At 43.2% G+C, this 22986-nt stretch overlaps 1 protein-coding gene across 1 annotated transcript; it reads left to right on the top strand.

Moving 5' to 3' along the window:
* Positions 1-3584: 3584 nt before the first annotated feature.
* Positions 3585-22369, top strand: PLAU (plasminogen activator, urokinase). Its single transcript, XM_032232288.1, has 11 exons — positions 3585-3676; positions 10617-10736; positions 12020-12059; positions 12990-13094; positions 13337-13511; positions 14282-14373; positions 15901-16084; positions 16705-16847; positions 18574-18714; positions 19630-19775; positions 21149-22369. The coding sequence occupies exons 2-11, from the start codon at positions 10674-10676 to the stop codon at positions 21335-21337; spliced, it is 1278 nt and encodes a 425-aa protein (XP_032088179.1). The 5' UTR covers positions 3585-3676; positions 10617-10673; the 3' UTR covers positions 21338-22369.
* The last annotated feature ends 617 nt before the right edge of the window (positions 22370-22986 follow it).

Raw genomic sequence — 22986 nt, 5'->3', positions numbered from 1 at the left:
GCCACAAAGATTGCTTGCCAGGATTTAATTTACAGCTTTGGGTTGGAAGCTCCTGGCCTGGCAATTATCTCAAGGAACTGATAAGGACTACAGTCAACTCTTTGAAAGACTATTGCCTGGACTTTTCGATGTGTGAATGCCCCTAATTCAGAGGAGATAAATAAAGAGGGGATTTTTGGGACAAGGAGTCTCTTTCTTGCTTGTGTTAAAGTTGGCTCAGAACAGCTGGTTCCATGAGAATAATGGAGAGAATTATGCATTCTATTCAGGGAGTGAATAGAGAATTATGCATTCTATTCAGGGAGTGCTCAGTATGAATGAGGAAAAGTACCATGTTTAAGGAAGTATTTTTTCCTACGGAAAAAGGTTCAAAGATTTGTTTATTACGTCTCATGTTTATTGGGAACAATGGCTTTGCCACATTCTGCAATTGATGACTTATTGACCAAATCAAGGACACAAAGACTGAGATACATGAACTCCGTCATAACATGGAAGCACCCGCACAGCCACTTCTTAACACCCCTCAAACTGAAGATGCTGCTTGGCATATTTAAAAGAGAGAGAGAGAAGAACTAAAAAAAATGGACAACCTACATGGTTTGGCAACCTATCAATAATAATCTTTCATGTTTTACTTTATAATTTATTTATACAATTTATTTGCCACCCATCTTGTATCCAACAGATTCTGGGTGGCTTACAACATAATTTAACATGAAACTTTGCAGGTTGGATGAAAGTAAATTTAAGCAATCTTATTAAGAATGCTGTTTGGATCTGTCCCAGACCTGTGGGCACAGCCAGTGGTGGATTCAACCAGTTTGCACCTATTCAAGAGAATCGGTTGTTAATTTCCTAAGCAGTTTGGAGAACCAGTTGTTGGAAGAAATCTTTTGTTTTTTTCCACTTTACAGGGCTAATCTGATAGGAAGGAAACATTCTGGTGTTGTTTCTAGCCTAATCTTTACTGCCCTGCTTACAGAAACTGCATCCAGTTAACCCTTATTACGTTGTAACAGCTAAGGCGAAGCGCCCATCGATGTGAGTGACATTGAGTTGGCCATACCCACCTGGTCACATGACCACCGAGCCCCACCTATTCAGCTGGTCATTAGGGCAGAGAACTAGTTGTTAAATTATTTGAATCCCACCACTGGGCACAGCTTACATGTATCTCAAATGGGAGAGGGTGGTGACCACGTTTTGTGTCTAATTGAGATACACATTAGTACAAGATGCAACAACACTGAGTAGTAGAATAAGAACAATAGTATGTTGGTTTGCAAGACAGAAATCCTAGTTTAGAGCCCTCGTTTTCAACTGAATAGTGTTAGGCAGAGGTGGGTTCCTACCGGTTCGGCCCAGTTCGGCCGAGTAGGTAGCAACTCAGCCTGCCACACCCCCACACCGGTTCTATCGTTGTCGGCGCCATCTTGATTTTCATTTCTGCACATGTGCAGAACAATCTTCATTCCAAAAATGTATATTTTTTTCCTTTTCTAACGTTGTGCACATGCGCAGACCTTTTATAATGTGCGCACCAAATTGGTAGTAATGCTGGCAGAACCCACCCCTGTGTTAAGCACACACTTTTCATAAATTTGGGCTTTGGTGGTGCTTGTGGCACAGCCAAAATTGACAGCTATTCCCATACTGTTAGCAGGAAATGCTGGACGAGCAACAGGTGTAATTATCTTACTAAGAAGCATCAGGCAAAAGCTTCAATTCATCAAAGTTGTGATGGGTCAGAGCTCTATAACTATGGACCTATCTGGAGATGACCACGGCATATAGAATATGGCGACTTGGGATGGAGGAGTAGGTGGTGAGGAACATGAATTAACAAATAAAAAGGAAGAGAAATAGTTATGTCATGTGTCTATGAACTAAAGTAGGGGAAAGGTGCCAATGATCCGAAAGTGGTCAGATCTTATCAATATCATATTCATGAAAATCTTCAGGGGAAGTTATAGGTTTCATTATGAAAGGACTGAAATATGTATTGCAACATATGAATTGGTGTCATCAAGGTTGGTCTGGGTGTGTATGAACCCACAGGTTGGTGATAGTTTCATGTTTATGCTTCAGTGAACATGATAATGAAAGAATCAGTGACACGTTTTGATACAAATTGCGCAACCTTATGAATGTGATCCAAAGGGGAGGGGGGGGACATATTTCTAGAGGACAAAAATGCAACGAGGGAAACATGATAAATGTGAAGAGAAAAAAAATATTGGACTGTTTGGAGACGGAAGAATTAATGAGAATGCTGACTGCTTAGAAAAAAAAATCTGCTTGCTTTGAATTAATGGGGTAAGCATTAATCTATTTGCAAATAGCTGTGGAAAAGGAATGAATGAAGGTGGGAAATATGGAGATTGCTATGGATGTACATAGTTAATTACACTGTTTATGAATATATAAACTATTTAGTCATGTTAAGCAATATGCAAAAGCAACATAACCAAATGAAAGTACTAGTCATTATATCAGTTGTGACATTATTCATGCGACTTTATAAGGCAGTAGAGTGCAGATATATGATAACACAAATATGCTAGAGACCTCCGAATTCCATAGGGAGGGAAAATCTGTTTCTGCCAGCCCACCCGTGGGGATCACCATGGATATATTCCAGGGGTCTTGGAGGGAATGGGACACCTTGCCACAGCCAACCTGCTGTGGCTACTCACCATGGCCAAACTGCAACAGCCAACTCATCACAGCGAACTGGCCACAGGACAATTTACCAATTTTATTTAATGATTTAAAAAACATAAAAATTATTTTAATTTTCACCATTCCCATTTCATTCTGCCCCTCAAGCTATTCTCCAAGGCACCTGAAGGCCAGACAAGGAATAATGGATGGAAACTGACCAAGGAGAGATTCAACCTAGAAATAAGGAGGAACTTTCTGACAGTGAGAACAATCAAGCCATGGAACAGAAGTTGCCTTCAGAGGTGTTGGGACTTTCAAGAAGAGATTGGACATTTGTCAGAAATAGGGTCTCCTGCTTGGGTGGGGGAGAGGGGAGGGGTTGGTCCAGATGACCTATAAGGTCCCTTCCAACTCTGTTAATCTGTTATAACACCCCACACATTCTCCAAAAAGTTTCCAAGCTATCTGGGAATTCTGGGCATTGAAGTCCACAAGTCTTAAAAGTTGCCAGGTTTGAAGATCTCTATAGGATCTCTGACTTGAGTGGAGTTGGACTAGATGACCTAAAAGGCACCTTCCAAAGTTCCAACCCTGTTAATCTGTTATAACACCCCTCAAATTCTCCAAACAGTTTCCAAGCTAAAAGGTCCCTTCCAACTCTGTTAATGTGCCCCCCAGCATCTCCCTTGGCGCGGCTGGCAAAAGAAGCGGGACCAACGCCGCCCGGCAGAATTCCCCACTGAGTCACCCCCGCCGCTCTTCGAAAGCAGCAGCCCCCCCTCCCCACACTCCCGGGGAGGCGGGGCCTCGCTCTCGTCACCCAGTTGGAATGCGTGACCGGCGGTAGCGGGCCAATCAGCGCCCAGGCCGGGGCTGATATATGGGCTCTGCGGCGCTGGCAAGTGGGCAGGTAGCGATCCGATTGGTGAAGCGGCGGCGGCTGGACAGCGCCTGGAGTCCCGCTGCAGGTTTAGCCTTGTGCGAACTCCGCGAAGCACCGGGGAGGCTGGTAAGTGCCGGGACGGGTGCGAGGCTCGACCGTGGGAAGGAAGGAAGGGCTCGGGGCGGCTTCCCGACGAACGCCCCGGACGGCACCGAAGCCTCTCGCGGTTTGGCTTTAAGAGAGAGGTCGCTTGGCTCGCCTTCCCGGCGCGATCTCCCGCCTGCAAAGCTGCAGGATGGAGGGGAAGGCGCGCCCGTGCCTGCATGCAGAAGGAGACCCGGGGCTCTTCGGTTCTGCAGTTTTGTGCTTCTCTCGCCGCCCAAGTGATAGGGAAACCTATTGCATTGGCAGAGCCTTTTTGCATCGGGATGCCCCTCACCCCGCACCATTAGAACTCGCGACTCTGCGGGTGGGGGGGGTGGCAGGAAGAATAGCAATAGTCCTTAGACCAAGGGTCTTCAAATTCGGCCAATTTAAAACTTTTTGGAAGATTTGAGGGGTGTTAGAACAGATTAACAGAGTTGGAAGGGACCTTGTAGGTTATCTAGTCCAACCCCTGCCCAACGGAGACCCTATAGAGGCTTTCAAACTTAGCGGCTTTAAGACTTGTGGACCTCAATTCCCAGAATCTCCCAGCCAGCTTGGAAATTTTTTTTGGTAGGATTTGAGGGGTGTTAGAACAGATTGACAGAGTTGGAAGGGACCTTGTAGGTCATCTAGCCCAACCGCCCCTCAAGCAGGAGACCCTACAGAGGTCTTCAAACTTGGCAACTTTAAGACTTGTGAAGAATTCTGGGAATTGAAGTCCATAAGTCTTAAAGCTGCCAAGTTTGCAGATTCCTGAGTTAGACCGATATACCACTTCACAGTGATTTCCAGCCCTCTCCAAGCGGTTTACAATGTCAACCTATTGCCCCCAACAAACCGGGTCCTCATTTTACTGACCTCGGAAGGACAGAAGGCTGAGTCAACTTTGAGCCGGTTAGAATTGAACTCCAGAAAGTGGGCAGAATCAGCCTGCAGTATTGCATTCTAAGCACTGTGCCACCAAGGAAGGAAGGAAGGGCAATAGCAATAATACTTAGATTTATATACCACTTCACAGTGCTTTACAGCACTCTCTAAACAGTTTAGAGAGTCAGCCTATTGCCCCCAGCAATCCCCGCACTTCAGAATCCCTTCAGAGTTTGCTGAAGCTGCCACTCCATTTCTCCTAATGTCAGTCAAATTTCATTTCCTCCCCCCACCCCAGCCATGTGCTCTTGCATGCCGCTTTCTCTCCAGGCAGGGCCATCGTGGTTGTTTGCACTTGTGCTCCCCCACCCCACCCCATCGTGGGCATCCATCTCTGCATCTCTGCCGATGCTTGAATGTTCATCTGTGCAGGGAAGTCACCGGATTTGCATGCTTGCTTGCTCCCTTCCTGGGGCTGGGGCTGTCCTCGCAACAAGGAGGAACCCCCCCCCCAATTCTTGCCTTGGATCTTATTAGTTTGCAGCCCCTCCTGGCTGATGCAGCCCTTCATTCAGTCACCTCTTTGTGGCTGGACAAATACCTTAAGTGTTCTTTTGTCACCCATCCAACTTGCAGCTGTTTGCACCAGGAAACCAAGAAAACACCTCAGGGGGAGAGAAACTCCCTGGCTGCAGAGAATCCCAGCCTGCCTGGGAAGTCAGCAGACACGGCTTCCCAAAATTGCCTCAGGGACAAACCGCCTCCCAAGCGCCTGAGATATTTTTTAAAAAGGGCGACCTGGGAGTTAGGGACTTGCTAATACAAGCTTTCTCTGAGCTGGCTGAGCTTCCTGCCTGAAGCACCCTTTTAATCTATATATTAATCTATAATTCCATCTGATTGTATGCACAAAGCAATAGAGATACAGCTATATAGATTAGCAAAGGTAAGGGAATAAGAAATGATACTAAATTATATTTGGGTTTGCAGAAATACTATCCCAAGAAAACTTAAACTGAGATTTGAAAGAGACACCTATAACAACAGAAAAAGAAAGGGAGAGAGGTGGAGAGAACAAGAGGAGGGTGGAAGGGAGAGAAAGAGAAGGAGAGAGAGAAGGAAGGGGAAGAGGAAGAGTAGGAGTCGGGGAGAGGTAAGGGAGGAAGGAAGGGGAAGGAGAGGAGGAAGGAAGAAAGTAGAGGAGAGAGGAGGGAGAAAAGAAAGGGAAAATAAGGTGGTGTTACGACAGGTGGAATGAATGGTCCATTTTCAGCTGCGACGGCCTCCTGCCTCCCTCTGCCGTTTTCACAGAGCTCTGGAGCTCATTTTCACTGGCAGAGCGCTCGGGCCACCGCAGCACCCCTGCCACGAGTGACGTCAAGCTGGCCATGTCCACCCTGCCCCTGAGGTCAAACACAACCCTGATGCGGCCCTCAATGAAATGGAGTTTGACACCCTGTTGCAAATCTCAGATTTGCAGAATCGATTAGATCCCCCAATAGAACAGGGACAGGCTACCCAAGGCTGGTATACTAAGACTCCCAGCCACCTCGATTGTGAGAGGCAGGGAGCTGCAGTTGAGCATGTCCTTGGCAGGTGAAAGTAACTTAGGCAGGTACACATCCTCTAAGGATGAAGAGCCAGGTACCTTGAAGCCAAATTCTCCTGGCTTCCTCTTTCAGCAGCTTAAAAAGGTATTACTAATTGTTACTACTACAGAGGTTGAAACCTCTCATTAACCTCTTGGAAATCATTCAGGGATCTGCAAACAGATTATATTCTTCCTGATAATCCTGAGTCAGAATGGATGAAACAAGCAGGCACTTCTGTTCTTGCCAGAACAGCACAATTTGATCTGATGTGTCTTTGAATTCTCATTTTCTTAAAAACTCATTGCTGCAGTAAGGTTGAAGTAAGGCTTCAATATTGCTATGCAATCAGTTCCACGTTTGCTTACTCAGAGGTAAAGTTCTGTGGGCTTTATTTTCAAGGGAATACACAGAAAATTGTGCCTTAAACTGCAGCTTTATACAACTAAAGGTAAAGGTTCCCCTCACACATATGTGCTAGTCGTTCCCAACTCTAGGGGGCAGTGCTTATCTCCATTTCAAAGCCGAAGAGGCAGCGCTGTCCGAAGATGTCTCCATGGTCATGTGGCTGGCATGACTAAACACCGAAGGCGCACAGAATGCTGTTCCCTTCCCACCAAAGGTGGTCCCTATTTTTCTACTTTTTACGTACTTTCGAACTGCTCTGTTGGCAGAAGCTGGGACAAGTAACGGGAGCTCACTCTGGTACACAGTGCTAGGGATTCAAACTGCCGAACTGCCGACCTTCCTGATCGACAAGCTCAGCGTCTTAGTCACTGAGCCACCGTGTCCCTGGGGTTTACTTTTGAGTAAATAGGCTTAAGATTCTGCCAAAGGCATTTTCTTTAACATCTGGATGGTTAAAACCTCTGTGAGAATGAAACAGCAAGAGCTTCCATTGACACAATGTGGGAATAAGCTAGCAAAAACAACCGCAAACAGGCTTATGAGAGTCAGCAGTTTCTTCCCATGCAGTTTCTTCCCTATTTTCTTGTTGAAGTAATTTTGCAAATTTAGGAAAAAACCTGAAGTGAGTGGCTTGAAACGGGTAGTTAAGTTCAACAATCTCTTATCCAGTTTCTTTTTCACTTTTCCACAAAAGTTTAGTTTACTTTATTATCGTTGCACATTGTACAACAAAATTAAATGCCATCTTCAGTGTCTATTATAACTATAAAAATAAACACACACACACCCTTTGCATTCTATACAATTAAAATTGAAAACCTGATACTGCATTAATATTGCACTATATACCGTAGAATTCAATATAGTTACTACCCTGGGATAGAAGCTGTTTTTCAGCCTATTTGTCCTTTTTTTAATTATCCTGTACCGTCTGCCAGATGGTAATAGTTAAAAAAAAGGTGTCTAGGATAAGATGGATCTTTAAGAATGTTTTGAACTTTCTTAAGGCAGCGAGAGCTATAAAGACAGAACTTCCCAAATCAGGAAAGTGGTGATTTCTCACTTAATTTAGCAACAAAACAGGTGATATGCTTGCTGGTTTCCTAACAACTAATGGAAATGGTACTTTGGTCTCTAAATGGTGGGAGGAGAAATAGCCACAGGAGTTGTAAAGATCAGGTCATCACTTGGGGGAATTAAGGTCTTAGTATCAATGGAGCAGGGATCTGTAATTCAATTCCGGCACACATTCTTACTTCAAAGCGTTTGCATTGCAAAAGCTTTATAAAGATATTGTCCAATTTCTTTAAAAACCCAGTCTTTAATATACAGGAAAAATATGGATTTCAAGATTTATGGGAGATAAAAAATATTGACTCTCAAACCTGTTATTTTTATTACTTATAAATATCCAATTAACACATTGTAGTATTTTGTGATTGTAGATATTGTTAACTTTGATAATACGCAGATCTTCCCCCCATTGTCATCTCGGTATAAACAGATTTTGCAGACTTTTAAAAACCTTCAGAAATTTGCAAAAAAAAATGTGGATCAGGAGCACCTAGTGAATTGATTAGAGGGTTGTTTTACTATTGCTGCACAGTGATTTTGCTACATTTTGCATTGTAGAGAGATCAAAATCTGAAAAAAAAATCATGCAAAAATATTAAATCATGCAAAAATGTTCTCCCAGGATATTGATGAAGCAAGAGTAAGATTTATATGTTATGAATATCCCTAGGGGGGGGGAAGCCATGTGTATAATTGTTTCTAGTTGAACAAACAGGTATCTTACATGGATCTTAGAATTTCTTCCTTACAGTGTAATAATGCTGAGAGTAAAATATATCTAGCCCAAACATTCCCTAACTTTAGGAATGTAAGTAGGGATAGCTGGCACCTTCCCAAATCCCTTTTGCCACCTAACCCTGCTTCCAGGATGTGGAGCTGTTTATTTCTGTTGGGAACTTGATTTTATTTAATATTTGCAGAACTGCTGTGATTGGCACAATCATTCAGCAGCAAGGACCATCTCAGCCTTGCTGATAGTCCACATGTTAGTTATTGTACTATGCCCTTATTTCATCTTAATAGGAAACTGTTATCCATTAAAGCCTTTGTAAGACACACCTAGAATCCTGCATTTAGTTTTGGTCACACTATAAAAAAGATGTTGAGACTCTAGAAAGATTGCAGAGAAGAACAACCAGGATGATCACGGGCCTGGAGGCTAAAACACATAAAGAACAGTTGCAGGACCTGGGCATGGCTAAGTCTAGTGAAGAGAAGGACCAGTCTTCCAATATTTGAGGGGCTGCCACAGAGAGGAAGGGAGTCAACCTATTTTCCAAACACTTGAAGGCCAGACAAGGAATAATGGATGGAAACTGACCAAGGAGAGATTCAACCTAGAAATAAGAAGGAACTTTCTGACAGTGAGAACAATCAACTCATGGAAAAGAAGTTGCCTTCGGACATTGTGGGAGCTTCAGCATTGGAGGCTTTCAAGAAGAGACTGGACTTCCATCTGTCAGAAATGGTGTAGGGTCTCCTGCTTGGAAGGGGGTTGGACTAGATGGTCTACAAGGTCCCTTCCGTCTCTGTTAATCTGTAAATTATTTACTGGAAGTAAATAATCTTAGGGGATAAATCCGGGGCTTTAGTTAGTAGTTGGGAATCTGCTTCCTTGCCCTAACATAGAGAGTGGACAAGGTATGTTTAAAAAAGTCAGGCTGGTTATCACAATGGGGTGATTGAGGCTCGGAAGGGACTGTCATCTGGGTTTTTTTAGCCACACCTTTTCTATTTCTAGGCATCCCTCATTGTAAGTTTAGGCCATTAGCTGCAACTCTTGGCTTAGCAGGAAATGTGATTGGAACCACCTGTTCCAAATACAGAGACCTACTTGAGAACCATACAATATTTGGGGCAATATTTGGAACTTAGGGGAGTTTTAAAGAAATTGATAGCAACGGGTACAAAATCTTCCATGTTGTAACTTACTTGCTGTCCACCTTGTGAGCCAATATTGTGTTTTATTTTGCTATTTTAAGCAGGATTTTTTTTAAAACTTTGGGGCCTTTGGTTATGTAGTTTGTGTGTTTGGTTATAAGGTGTGTTTGGCTATTAGATTTATATCTTGGGGAATGAGCCACAGTGGCGCAGTGGTTAGAATGCAGTACTGCAGGCTATTTCTGTGACTGCTGGCTGCCTGCAATTTGGCAGATCGAATCTTACCAGGCTCAAGGTTGACTCAGCCTTCCATCCCTCTGAGGAGGGTAAAATGAGAACCAAAATTGTTGGGGGCAAGAGGCTGACTCTGTAAACTGCTTAGAGAAGGCTGTAAAGCAGTATATAAGCCTAAGTGCTATTGCTAGCTTGCTTTTTGTCCAGTGAAAGAGAAGTGAAAAGACAAGATTCAGTTGGTATCAGTGAGGAAATTCATAAAGAATATGTTTTTTAAAGGTTTTTATTAGGTAAACATTAAAACATTTGACATAGTGCAACATTTCTGGCATAGTCATTTCCGTAGAGTGCTTAGATCTTACAACAGTAAGTTTATATCCATTACATAAGTATGTGTAATCTTGCCAAATCCCTTTCGTTATATAGCTACTATCAGTACATATACATATCCAGTTCCTACCAATCATACAATATTAATACCATATTTCAAATTCTTAACTTATCTGTGCTTTTCTGTCCCAATCTTTTCCCTTCATTTCTAACCATCAGTACCATTTCTCCCAGATTTCGTGATATTCTGTCTCACTCTTGTCTTTGAGCTCTGTCTGTCCATCTCTGCACATGTTAGTATCTTATTTATTATTTCTTGTTCCAAGGGAGTCTCATAAAGAATATCTTGGCGTGCTTCCCTTAATAACACTAATTCCTATCCACTCTCTAATTTGCATTGAAGTTCAAAAAAATGGGTAAAGAGAAAAGCCGTTATGAGTCAACCACTCCATCGGTCTCCAAAACTGGGAATGGAGACAGAAGGCTTTAATTAAGGGTTGCCCCAAATTACAAGTTTATTCTTTTCTTTTTTTCAGAGTCCAGCAAAAAGAAGAAGCAAAGTCACTGAAAATAGGAACCTGTTGCCTAACGAGATGAATCCGCTAGCCGTCCTCTTTGTCATGCTGAGCGCATTCATCGCCGAGATGGCAGCTTCGGTATGTTGTGCAACCCTTCAATAGTACAACTGACAACGGCTAGGACTTACTTCCATTTTTGAACATAAATATGAAGCTTCTGCTCCTTCCCATGATCCAAATTTATTTTTAGTCCTTTTTTTTCTTCCCTTCCTTGTGGCTTTTCACTTGTAAACGTAGACAACGTTTTGTTTAGATGATGCGTTAATGAGTTGGCACTTGTAACTAAGCTAACCCGGTGATAGGTTCATTCTAAAGCAGTAAGTGACTTCAACATTGTGGTCCCTGCCCCTCCTAGTCCTGTGTTACTTGTTCTCTTTATGTAGTCTGCATTTCCCCCCCCAAATATTGGACTGCTTTCTAGGCTTTTGATTCTTCTGGCCTTTTCTTAGGCCTTTGACCTGCTAAAATGAAATTCAATGTAGAGAAAAGTAAAATCTTACACTTAGGCAAGAAAAACCAAAATTACACAAATAAAGTGAGTGAAACCAGACTTCTTAATAGCAGTGACTGTGAGAGGGATCTTGGAGTCTTAGTGGACAACCCGCTAAATATGAGCTAGCAGTGTGCAGCGGCAGCCAAAAAAAGCCAATTCAATCCAAAGTTGCATTAAAAGAGGGATACAATCAAGATCAAGTCAGGTCTGCTCTACATGTGTTCACAAAATTATTTCAGTAATTGGACATCATTGTAGATGCATTTGTGAATGCTGCCTACAGTTTTCTGCTGTGTCTTTTTTTTTTAATCATCTAGATCATGAAGTGTTGTATCTTATGATTCTTCATGAATGTATGCTACTTTATTTTTCTTTATGTACATTGAGACCATGCATATTCCTTGTGCATCCAATCACACTTGGCCAATAGAGAATTCTATTCTGTTTTGTTCTATTCTATTCGTTATTCTATTCTATTCCATTCTATTCCTTATTCTATTCTATTCCTTATTCTATTTTCAAGCAGAGAACTATACCAACTTTTTGTGAGAAGCTACATTTAATGAAATAAATTTTAATGTACTACATGTCTTAAATGCAGCTTAATTTGATTTCTCCATCAGTAGCAGTCTTTTTTTCCCCTTTTACATTAATAATGCAGTTGGGGAAATCAATGTTTGGAGGGGCACAAATGCTAACATCTAGCAATGATTCTTCCTGAATTATTCTCACTGGAGAAAATAAATGGGATTCAGAGTTTTCATGAGGAAACACCAAAATCCTTTTTTGTAGCTGGATCAAATAATTAAAAAAATGTTAATATGTTAATCCATGCGTGTGTGTATTTATAGATGTTCTTCTGTTTTAGACTTACCTTTGGCAGAAACAGCAGAAATATGACTACAAAGGTAATAATAAACTTTTTTCCTTTTTATTAATATTTAGGGACTGCTACAGTTTGGTCAAGTAGCAAATTACAAATTGCTGCCACATTTTGGTCCTTAACAGGGGTGCATTTCAAAAATTTCAGCAACGGGTTCTCTGCCCAGTTGCTGGGTGGGCGTGGCATGGTGGGCATGGCCTAGTTGGCCTCCTGCACATTTCCTCAAGTCTTTGGGAGGGCGAAAACTGCCTCCCCCGGGCTCCAGAGGCCGGAAATGGGCCTGTTTCCGGCCTTCCAGAACTTCCGGGAGGCCTGTTTTCCCCCCTCCCCAAGCCTCCATGCGGGGTCTGCACTTACCTCGCATCCAAAACAGGCTGCGGAGACTCCTAGGAGGGGCGGGGAGGGTTGGGCAGGGTCAGCTAGGGGTGAAATTTGGTGGTTCTCTGAACTACCCATAAAGTTCGCTACGGGTTCTCCCGAACCTGTGAGAACCTGTAGCAGCCCAACCCTGGTCCTTAACCTCTAAGGAGCAGCAACTTTCACGGGTAGGTGGGAGGGGGAAACAGTTTGGCTCCACTAAATCAGGGGTGTCAAACTCGATTTCATTGAGGGCCACATCAGGGTTGTGTTTGACCTTGGGGTGGACGTCCTGCAACCCCAAGCTCTGTTTTCACTGGCAGAGGGCTGCAGGAGGCCATTGCAGCTGAAAATTGAGCTCGGGAGGCCTTGTGCAGCCCTTTCACGCTCCATTATTGCTGGCAGAGGCACCATAGACCAGTTCTTTGTTGTTTCCAGCGGGGCCCCATGGGCCAGATCTAAGCACCCCGTGGGCTGGTTCTGGCCCCCAGGCCTCGAGTTTAACACCCCTGCACTAAATCCATAGTGTACATTAGACATGCTACATATTTATGGTTTTAATTAAACATACTTTTTTCCCCAAATATCTGATTAACAGGTTGTGACTGTTTGAATGGAGGAACTTGCTTGATCTATGGCCTGTTTTCTCAAATTAAGACCTGCTTGTGTCCTGAAGGATATGAGGGAGATCACTGTGAGATAGGTACTTCACTTTTTTTTTTCATTTCTTCTGTTGGGGACTGGTTGGATAAGATAATCTGGCATTCGGATACACATCGTTGTACTTTCCCACAGCCCTCCTTCGTTGTTGCAAAAGCCTCTTGTGGCCGGAGGAGGCTGTTACAATGACCTAAAGGGGGGAAATGGAAGCTTCCTGGTGCGGTTTCCGAAATCAGCACTCCTCTCTCAGGCATGACTCAGCGTTGACTCTTTCCTTTCCTTCAGATGTTGAAACCAGATGTTACACTGGGGATGGCATCAACTACCGAGGGACTGAGTCAGAGAATGAGAATGGGGAAAGCTGTCTGCCCTGGAACTCCCACTATCTCAGGAGGTGGCCCTACAATGCGCACATGGAAAATTCGCTGGAGCTTGGCTTAGGCAGACACAACTATTGCAGGTAATAATGTTAGTCTATATAATCGAACGCCTTTTGCAAGCAGAGCTGTGTTTCCCGCCTTCCACATGCCCATCTATACATTTGGATTATGGCCAGTTCAGAGAACCTCCAAATCCCACCTCTGGCTGGCCTCGCCCATCCCACTCCTCCCACCCCATCCCTCCCCTCCCAGGAGTCTCCACACAGCCCATTTTGGATGTGAGGTAAGTGCAGGGCCTGTGCGGAGGCTCTGGAGGAAGTTTCTGCCCTCTCAGAGGCTCGAGGAAAGCCTCTGGAGTCTGGGGAAGGTGAAAACTCCCACCAACCCCCAGTCGTGGGGCAGGAGGTGGATTAGGCCACACTCACCATGGCCACAGCCGCCCAGCAACTGGGCAGAGAACCTGTTGCTGAAATTTTTGAAGCCCACCCCTGCTTCTGATGTTTTGCAAGAATGAAAGCAACGATGCAGATTCTGCAGCTCAGCTGCCAGACAACATATTCTTCTCAAACTTTTGAAGAACTGATTTTCCCCTCCCCTTCTTTGACATAGTCTCTTAAGGTGACCATGCACAAGGCTAACTTTGTTTCTATCAACTAAATAAAAGAACTTTTGGCTGTGGCCACATGCCATCAATCAAAGGTTATTTTTCAGAAAGTTCATCTTCTTTTGTCAAATAATTATATGGTTCTTGCAGGGTTAATGTGATAAGGAACCTTTAATATGAATCTTAGAGATCAGTTTTGATCTTTCGGAATGTTAATTCTTACGAATATGCTTTATGGTTTTCTAGGAATCCTGGTGGCAATTCTAAGCCATGGTGTTATGTTCGGAAGGGATACCGCACAACTGTGACATCTTGCAGCATACCCTCATGTCAAAGCGGTAAGTTATATAGATAATGATGAGACCCACAATGGGAGATTGAAGAGATGTTAACATGACACATGGTCAGCTTGTCATATCTTTTTTTCACCATTATATTTAAGAACTTTTATTTGTATATTATATGTGGTGGGCAAAAATGTAAGAAAAATGTATACACACAAAACACACAAAAAAAGCCATAGGTTATAATGTAAACTTTTAAGTATTATTGAATTTGATAATCCAACTTGACATAGTCACGAAAATGGCTGAGTATGTGAAAAGCAAAAAAAAAGAGATAAACGTGTCCCACTTAAAATCAAAGTATGTTATATTGCAGAGGACCCAAATTTTATTGCGAGAACTAGAAAGTCCTGTTTGGCAATTGCTTTTTAAAAATGTTTGTAAGATGTTCTGTTGTAGTGAAGAGGTGATGGATGTCTCAGGACGGTCCATTTTTAAATGGTTTAACAGGAGCTTAAAGTGTCCCCAGAGTGAGAGGGAGATTTTCTCCGTAGCTTATCCATTGTCCAGAGAGTCTCTCTTTGCCAAGCTTCTTTTAGCCCATTTTTAGCCCTTTTTAATTCAATTTGCATAGGATGCAGTGGCTCAGTGGCTAAGACACTGAGCTTGTTGATCAGAAAGGTTAGCAGCTTGGCGGTTCGAATCCCTAGTGCCGTGTAACGGAGTGAGCTCCTGTTACTTGTCCCAGTTTCTGCTAGCAGTTCGAAAGCATATAAAAATGCAAGTAGAAAAATAGGAACCATCTTTAGTGGGAAGGTAACAGCGTTCCGTGCGCCTTTGGCATTTAGTCATGATGGCCACATGACCACGGAGACATTTTTGGACAATGCTGGTTCTTTGACTTTGAACGTTGAGCACCACCCCCTAGAGTCGGGAACGACTAAGCACATATGTGCAAGGGGAACCTTTACCTAATTTGCAAGTCTGGCCAACGGGAGCTACCTAGATTTATCTAGAAGAGAGGTTGCGAAGAATGGACCTTCAGGTGATCATCTCCTGCAATCTCAACAGGGGGAGCTGGGAGAATTTCAGTTGTGAAGCAACTGGAGGGGCACAGATGTCCCCATAACTGAGCTCTTAGGTGCGATCAGTGAAGGAGAGCGGAAGTGGTACCCAGGAAGCGGAATCGTACTGCTCCTAGGTGTTTTCAGGTTCAAACATCTTTGCTCCCTATTGTGTCTTCTCAATTTCTGAAAAGCGTTTGCAAAAGGTGCAAAGACATTTGTAAAAACACACCCCTATTTCAACCTGCCCCCTATCTAACCGGCTAGGTTCCTTCCCTAATATGCAAGGTTGTTGTTATTGTTTTGGGGTAAAGGCAGTATGAAAGCCCCTTCTCGTTTTGTAGTCATTTTGCTAAAGTTTGGTTGGCTGAGAATCTGCTTTAGTAAAATGAGGCATTTTAGAGGCAATTTCCCAGAGATTCTCGTGTTTTGTGTGTAATGTGATGAGGGCAGAAGGTTTGCCGGTTGTCATTGGAGCAAAGCTTTGAGGGTTGTGTTGTTTTCTTTTGTTTCATAGGCAGGATGTGTGGCCAGAGGACCTTAACCATGAACTACAAGGTTGCGGGTGGGGAGAAGGCCTCTATTGAGTCCCAGCCTTGGATAGCCACCATCTTCCATTCCAGAGGGAATCAATTTTTCTGTGGTGGCACCCTCATTGACCCCTGCTGGGTCCTTACAGCAGCACATTGCTTCCCAGAAAGGTATGTACCCCACCCAAACATCCTTTGCCTCGTCTTCATTGCTAAGTCAATTGTCTGAATAGGATCAGCCTCTACAGCAGGGGTGTCAAACTCAATGCCCGGGGGCCGTGTCTGGCCCACCGGGTGCTTAGATCTGGCCCACGGGCCTGCATCTGGAAACAGTTAAGAACTGGCCCACGATGCCTCTGTGAGCAAAAACAAACCTCAGGTGGGCCACACACAGCCCTCCCAGGCTCTATTTTCAACCGTGACGGCCTCCTGCAGTCCTCTTCCAGTGAAAATGGAGCCCGGGAGGGCCCCGTGCTCTGCCTGTGTTCCCAATTAATGCCAGTGCTCCAGGTTAAAAAAAACCCAGGAAAACCAAACAGCTTTTGTGCCCCGTTTTTGGACTCCCCCCCACACACACATCTCATTTTTGCCCTCCCCAGCCCCCAGGAGCACTCTGCAGGCCTCCCAAACCCTCTGTGCATCCCTGAATTTTATGAAGCGCTTTGTGTGTCTGTGCAAAGAATACGATGAGTCAAATAATTGTAAGGGTTTGACAACAGAATGAAATGGATTGGTGGAAATTCTCTCTGAAATTTACAGCTGTGCCTTATTTGCCTTTTTTGTTTTTGTAGCTCTGATACCTCCAAGCTCATAGTTAGGCTGGGAAGATCTGCAACAAATGCCAGCAATGCAAATGATCAAGAGTTTAGAGTCGAGAGGCTTATCATTCACGAGCAGTATTTACAACAAAATAAAGATTATAACAATGACATTGGTAAGTGACCTTTTGCATTATCCTCCTGTCCAGCACAAAACTTTCTGATTTGATTCTTATGCTGAAATACAATAAGTGTGTGTGTGTGTGTGTGTGTGTGTGTGACCACAAATAACAGTTTAGAAAAAGTGTGAATGCAAATGAATTCTTCTCTCCTTTTCTCCAAACTAGTGAGGTGTTCATTCATTAGCAATATTTTTGAGAATATTAACATGAATATCAGTATAGTCAAACATTTTGAGAACCAGAAATGCCATCATTTCTTTTTCTGGAAAGACTGCATGTGTAGAAAGTTAAAGAGATCAGATTAATATTTAAAGAGACTAGAGAAGACCAATCATTCAGAGTTAATTTGACTGCTATTTTAGTTTTGTGTGTGATCTGTGTGTGCAGGAACTTTTGATTTCACAGTTCAGTTAGATATAAATGAGGGAAGAATGTTGTTGCACATGTATTTAATTCTAAATCTGCCTATACTTAGCATAGGGCTACTGAAGTAAGTGAGATTTAATGGAAGTTCCATTGGTTTCATTAGAATAGATTGGATTGGATTGGATTGGAGTGGAGTGGATTGGAGTGGAGTGGAGTGGAGTGGAGTGGATTGGATTGGAGTGGAGTGGAGTGGAGTGGAGTGGAGTGGAGTGGAGTGGAGTGGAGTGGAGTGGAGTGGAGTGGAGTGGAGTGGAGTGGAGTGGAGTAGAGTAGAGTAGAGTAGAGTAGAGTAGAGTAGAGTAGAGTAGAGTAGAGTAGAGTAGAGTAGAGTAGAGTAGAGTAGAGTAGAGTAGAGTAGAGTTCTTTATTGGCCAAGTGTGATTGGACACACAAGGAATTTGTCTTTGGTGCACATGCTCTGAGTGTACATTAAAGAAAAGATACATTCGTCAAGAATCATAAAGTAGAACAGTTAATGATAGTGATAGGGTACAATTAAGCAATCAAATCATATTAGGAAACAATATAAATCGTAAGGATACAAGCAACAAAGTTACAGTCATACAGTCGTAAGTGGGAGGAGATGGGTGACAGGAATGTTGATAAGATTAATAGTAATAGTAATGCAGACTTAGTGAATTATTCGTTTAGCAGAGTGATGGCATTTGGGAAAAACTGTCTTCATGTCTAGTTGTTCTGGTGTGCAGTGTTCTATAGTGTCATTTTGAGGGTAGGAGTTGAAACAATTTATGTCCAGGATGTGAGGGGTCTGCAGATATTTTCACAGCCCTCTTTTTGACCTGTGCAGTGTACAGGTCTTCAATGGAAGGCAGGTTGTGTTTTCTGCAGTTCTAATTATCCTCTGAAGTCTGTGTCTGTCTTGTTGGGTTGCAGAACCAAACCAGACAGTTATTAAGTATGAATCCAGCTAATTTGAGTTCAGTGTGACTGATATCCGATGGGGATCAGTATTAATTGATTAATATTTATGTTTTAGACTGAGTAAAGAAAATAGCTACTTAAAAGCTACAGTATATTTTCTAGCTGTGATTACAATCCAAATGAGGCTGGGGAAGACCAAAGATTTCGATTTTGTAATTTAACTTTAGAAATAAATTTATCAACAGTTAAATGAGAGTTAATGCACATGCAGACTAAAGCATATTATTAAATTGTTTGGAAAAGTGATGGATTGGGTGATTATTTTCCCCATCAGAATAAATAACTTGAAGGATTTTTTTTTTTACAGTTTTGAGATATTCTTTTTTCCCCCTTTCCTTCTCTCTTATTTTAGCCCTAATAAAGATCAGGTCCTCCTCTGGCCAATGTGCAGAAGAGTCGGCCATTGTCAAAACCATCTGTTTGCCCTCAGAGGATTTAATGCTGAGAGACCATTCCCTCTGTGAAGTTTCTGGTTATGGAAAAGAAAAGAAATGTAAGTGCATGTTTTTTCCCTTCCTTCAGGCATCTCAGAGTATGGGAAAAAACAGACAAGATGTATGGTTGAAGCCAGGGGAAGGTTCCAGCAGGCAGTGCTGCCAGTTTCGCTTTCTGTGTGCGCTTGATGTGCACGCATACGCATTGCAATAAAAATTGTTCTGCACAGAAGCAAAAAACAGACAAGATGGTGGCGCCTATGGCACCGCGCGGAGAACCGGTTTGGAGGCATGGCAGACTTGGTTGCTGCCAGTTCCAGCAACCTAGGCCACCAAACCACTACTGGTTTGGCCGAACCGGTCCTAACTGGTAGGAACCCAGCACTTGTTAAAGCTCTATCTATTTTTATATGTGATGCATGAAAAATAGGTGGAGCTTTGATTGAGTGATTATGACTCCTATTTTGACTGCCTGGACCATATCTGCAGTTCAGTGGTGGGATTCAAATTTTTTGAATCCCACCAATTTTTTACTACCAGTTCTGTGGGCATGGCTTGGTGGGAATGGGTTGGTGGGCATGGCTTGGTGGGTGTGGCAGGGGAAAGATACTGCAAAATCACCATTCCCTCCCCACTCCAGGGGAAGATTACTCCAAAATCCCCATTTCCTCCTGATCAGTTGGGATTCGGGAGGCAGAGAATAGATGGGGCGGAGTTAGTCAGGTGGTATTTACCGGTTCTCCGAACTACTCAAAATTTCCGCTACCGGTTCTCCAGAACTGGTCAGAATACACACCTCTGCTGCAGTTCCACCCTTGCAAAGCCTCAAATTTGTGACTCTGCACATATGGTTGAAACATGGGCTACAAGCAAGGTTTGGGCATGTGGGAATCCTTATTCCCTTCTGTTTTCTTAGAAGTTAAAAAGTTCACATCCATTTTGTCCCACACCAGTTTTATCTGTTTTGTCTACAGCGGCCATTTTCTACTCGCGAGTACTGAAATCAGCTACTGTACAGTTGACACCCCAGTCCACGTGTAAAAGATACTACATGGGTCGCAACGTGAATGAGAACATGCTGTGCGCTTCACACCCGGAGTGGAAGTCAGACGCATGCAGCGTAAGTTTGTTTAGGAGACATTTACGTATTTGGTAATTACAGAATACTGTGGTGAGGAAGAGGGCTGTGCAGAGTAGACTTGTAATACGCTAAGCTTGCCTAATCTGGGATGGGTGGAACATAATGTCGCAATATAGCATCAGAACTCAATAATTGCTTAGCACATTAGGTAGATCTGAAACAGTATAAGGTTTTCTGCCTAGACAGGGGGTTGGACTAGAAGACTTCCCAGGTCCCTTCCAACTCTGCTATTGTATTGTATTGTATCCAGGACAGTGGTGGGATTCAATTTTTTTTACTACCAGCTCTGTGGGCATGACTTGGTTGCCGTGGTGTGGCTTGGTGGGCATGGTTTGTGGGCATGGCTTGGTGGGCATGACAGGGGAAGGATACTGTAGAATCCCCATTTACTCCTGATTAGCTGGGACTCGGGAGGCAGAGAATAGATGGGGGCGGGGCCAGTCAGAGGTGATATTTGTCAGTTCTCTGAACTATTCAAAATTTCCGCTACCGATTCCCCAGAACTGGTCAGAACCTGCTGAATACCACCTCTGACTTAGGAAACACATTAAGCCACAATATGGTTTATTTGTCTGGATAATTCAGGTAGTTCTCGACTTTCAACTGTTAGTGAGCATTTGAAGTTAGAGTGGCACCAGTGGTGGGTTTCAAAAATTTTTGGAACCTCTTCTGTAGGTGTAACCTGCTTTCCGGGTTCACTGGTGGAACCTCTTCTAACCGGTTCGGTAGATTTGACGAACCGGTTCTACCGAACTGGTGCGAACCGGGAGGAACCCACCTCTGAGTGGCACTGAAGAAAGTGACATGGCCATTTTTCACACAACTGTTGCAGCATCTCCATGGTTCATGCGTTCAGAATTGGGATGCTTTGCAACTGGCATGTATTTATGAGGGTTCCAGCATTCTAGGTTCATGTGGGGAAGCCAGATTCACCTAGCAACTGTGATACTAACTTCCTTCCCAAGGACCAGCCCATAGATTTCCACTGCTTTCCTCTCCTCTGCCTTCTGCGTATCCGCACATCAGGCACTGGACCCAGCTGTTCCTCCTCTTCCACATCAGCCACCTCCAAACCTCTATCTGAGGGCTGATGGATAGCCCAGGCTCCACCTCTGTCTTTTTCTCTCTGATAGCTCCATTCCCTCTTCCCCCTCAGCACTCTCAGGCTGCCTTGATGCTGGCCCAGACTCCCATGTTGCCTCCTCATCTGATTTGGCTGCCAGAGTGGCTGGCCGCCAACAGGCCACAAAAAAGTCACTGCTGTGAACACAAGAGATCACAACTGAAATTGTACTTTCAGACTATGCGACCTTCCCTTGCTGATAACCTTCCGTCTTGCTTGGTTCTTCCAGGGAGATTCAGGTGGTCCCCTCACCTGCATGTCCAACGGCAGGATGGTGCTGTATGGGATCATCAGCTGGGGAGATGGCTGTGCAAAGCAAGAGAAGCCCGGCGTGTATACCAGAGTCACCAGATACATCCCTTGGATTGAATCCCACATGAACAGAATCCATTTCAAAAGTTTCTACCCTCCGAAATGAAAGGGGAAGGGGGGCGTTTTCCTTTGCTTGGTGTCAGCCATGATGTCAGAAACATGGAATTTGAGCCAAGTCTTTGCAGGTGTTTGACATGCCGAGCCCTGCGTTGGAGTTGATGGTTCTTTCCAAGGTCTTGTGGGATTCATTTGTTAAAGTGAACATTCAATCTCTCTCCGGAGGAAGAGATGCTCAACCCATTGCTGGGAACAATACAAAAACTATCCCATGCCAAATCACCCTACTTAACAAATAAGACATTTGAGTGGGATTTTAAATCATGTCCCAGAGAAGAGTTGGTGTTATGCAATCTTAGTGGGGTTTTTTTTAAAAAAATTTTTTTGTAAGGTTTTAAAATTGATAATTAACTTACCAACAGCTAGCGCTGCTGTACAGAAATGTACAATTTGATATTATTTTAAAATATTGCAGTATTAATTTGAATGAAATTTGAAAGACTTTTAACTGGGTTTGCACTGTCAGATTGATATTTGCTATATTTAGCTGACTTTTTAACTGCCTTTTTAAAAATGCAATCTGACACAATATTGAGGTAAAAAAAAACCATCATTCCTCAGTACTTATTGACATTCCAGTTTCTATGAAAACAGTGGTGTAGATACAACAATACATTAAAAATTACTGATAGGTTTTACTGATAGTTGTGTTTGACATGTGAACCAGTCCTGGCACTTGTTCGTTAGCATCTTCCCAACTGTGTTGGAGATAAAATAAGGTTTTAAGCAAATGATCCATTTTGGGGCCCACCCAAGAATATTTTTTCATCCTCAAGTTTTTGTGCCATATACAATTTGAAATAATTGCAATGTGGTAAAAAATGTTGGGAATACCTATGTGCTGCTGATGGCATTATTAAAACTCCAAGATTAGCGTCTTCATTATTTCTCTAAGCAAGCAGGCCCTTCTTTTCTAAAATAGTAGAATGTTTTTAGGTCCATAGAGAACTTGGCTAGGCCAGTCCTGCTAAGTAAGGCAGAAAGCAGAAGGTCTCAAGAATTTTTTAAAAAAATGGAGGCAGGAACATAATCCATAAGAAAGAGCTTCAGTTGAAATTAATTGGAGCTATGGTTGATCAATGTTTTGAACTTAACTCAAACTATTTCTGGTATTACTTTTGTTTTAAAAGGTCAGAAATGCATTAGATCAGTGTTTCTCAACCTTGGCAACTTGAAGATGTCTGGACTTCAACTCCCAGAAGTCCCCAGCCAGCGAATGCTGGCTGGGGAATTCTGAGAGTTGAAGTCCGGACATCTTCAAGTTGCCAAGGTTGAGAAACACTGCATTAGATATTTTGTTTGAAAGCCTTAGGAAGCAAGTGTTAGAAAAATTGTTTAAATTATAATGTTCAGAGTTGCATTTCCCTGCTATAAATTCACGAGATAAAAGAGTGTTGCATTCAACGTGGCTAAATCATCACTGTACTTCAGCATCCTCCATCTCAGTCTTCTAGAAACTTCTGTGGACCCTTGGTCCCTCTCTTAATGACAGATCCGGCTAATTGTTTAGCAGTAAAGTGGCTGCATTTTATTACGTGTCAAATTCCACCAGTGTTCAATGGCACAAGGCACAAGAAAGAACATTCAACACAGCTGAGCCAAAGAGCGAAATGGTCCTTGAAGATGAGATGAGATGGA

The sequence above is a fragment of the Thamnophis elegans genome, chromosome 15 (assembly GCF_009769535.1).
Source record: "Thamnophis elegans isolate rThaEle1 chromosome 15, rThaEle1.pri, whole genome shotgun sequence".
NCBI classification, from domain to species: domain Eukaryota; kingdom Metazoa; phylum Chordata; class Lepidosauria; order Squamata; family Colubridae; genus Thamnophis; species Thamnophis elegans.
Note: the sequence above shows the minus strand (reverse complement) of the source record. Positions and strands in the feature narration are given on the sequence as shown.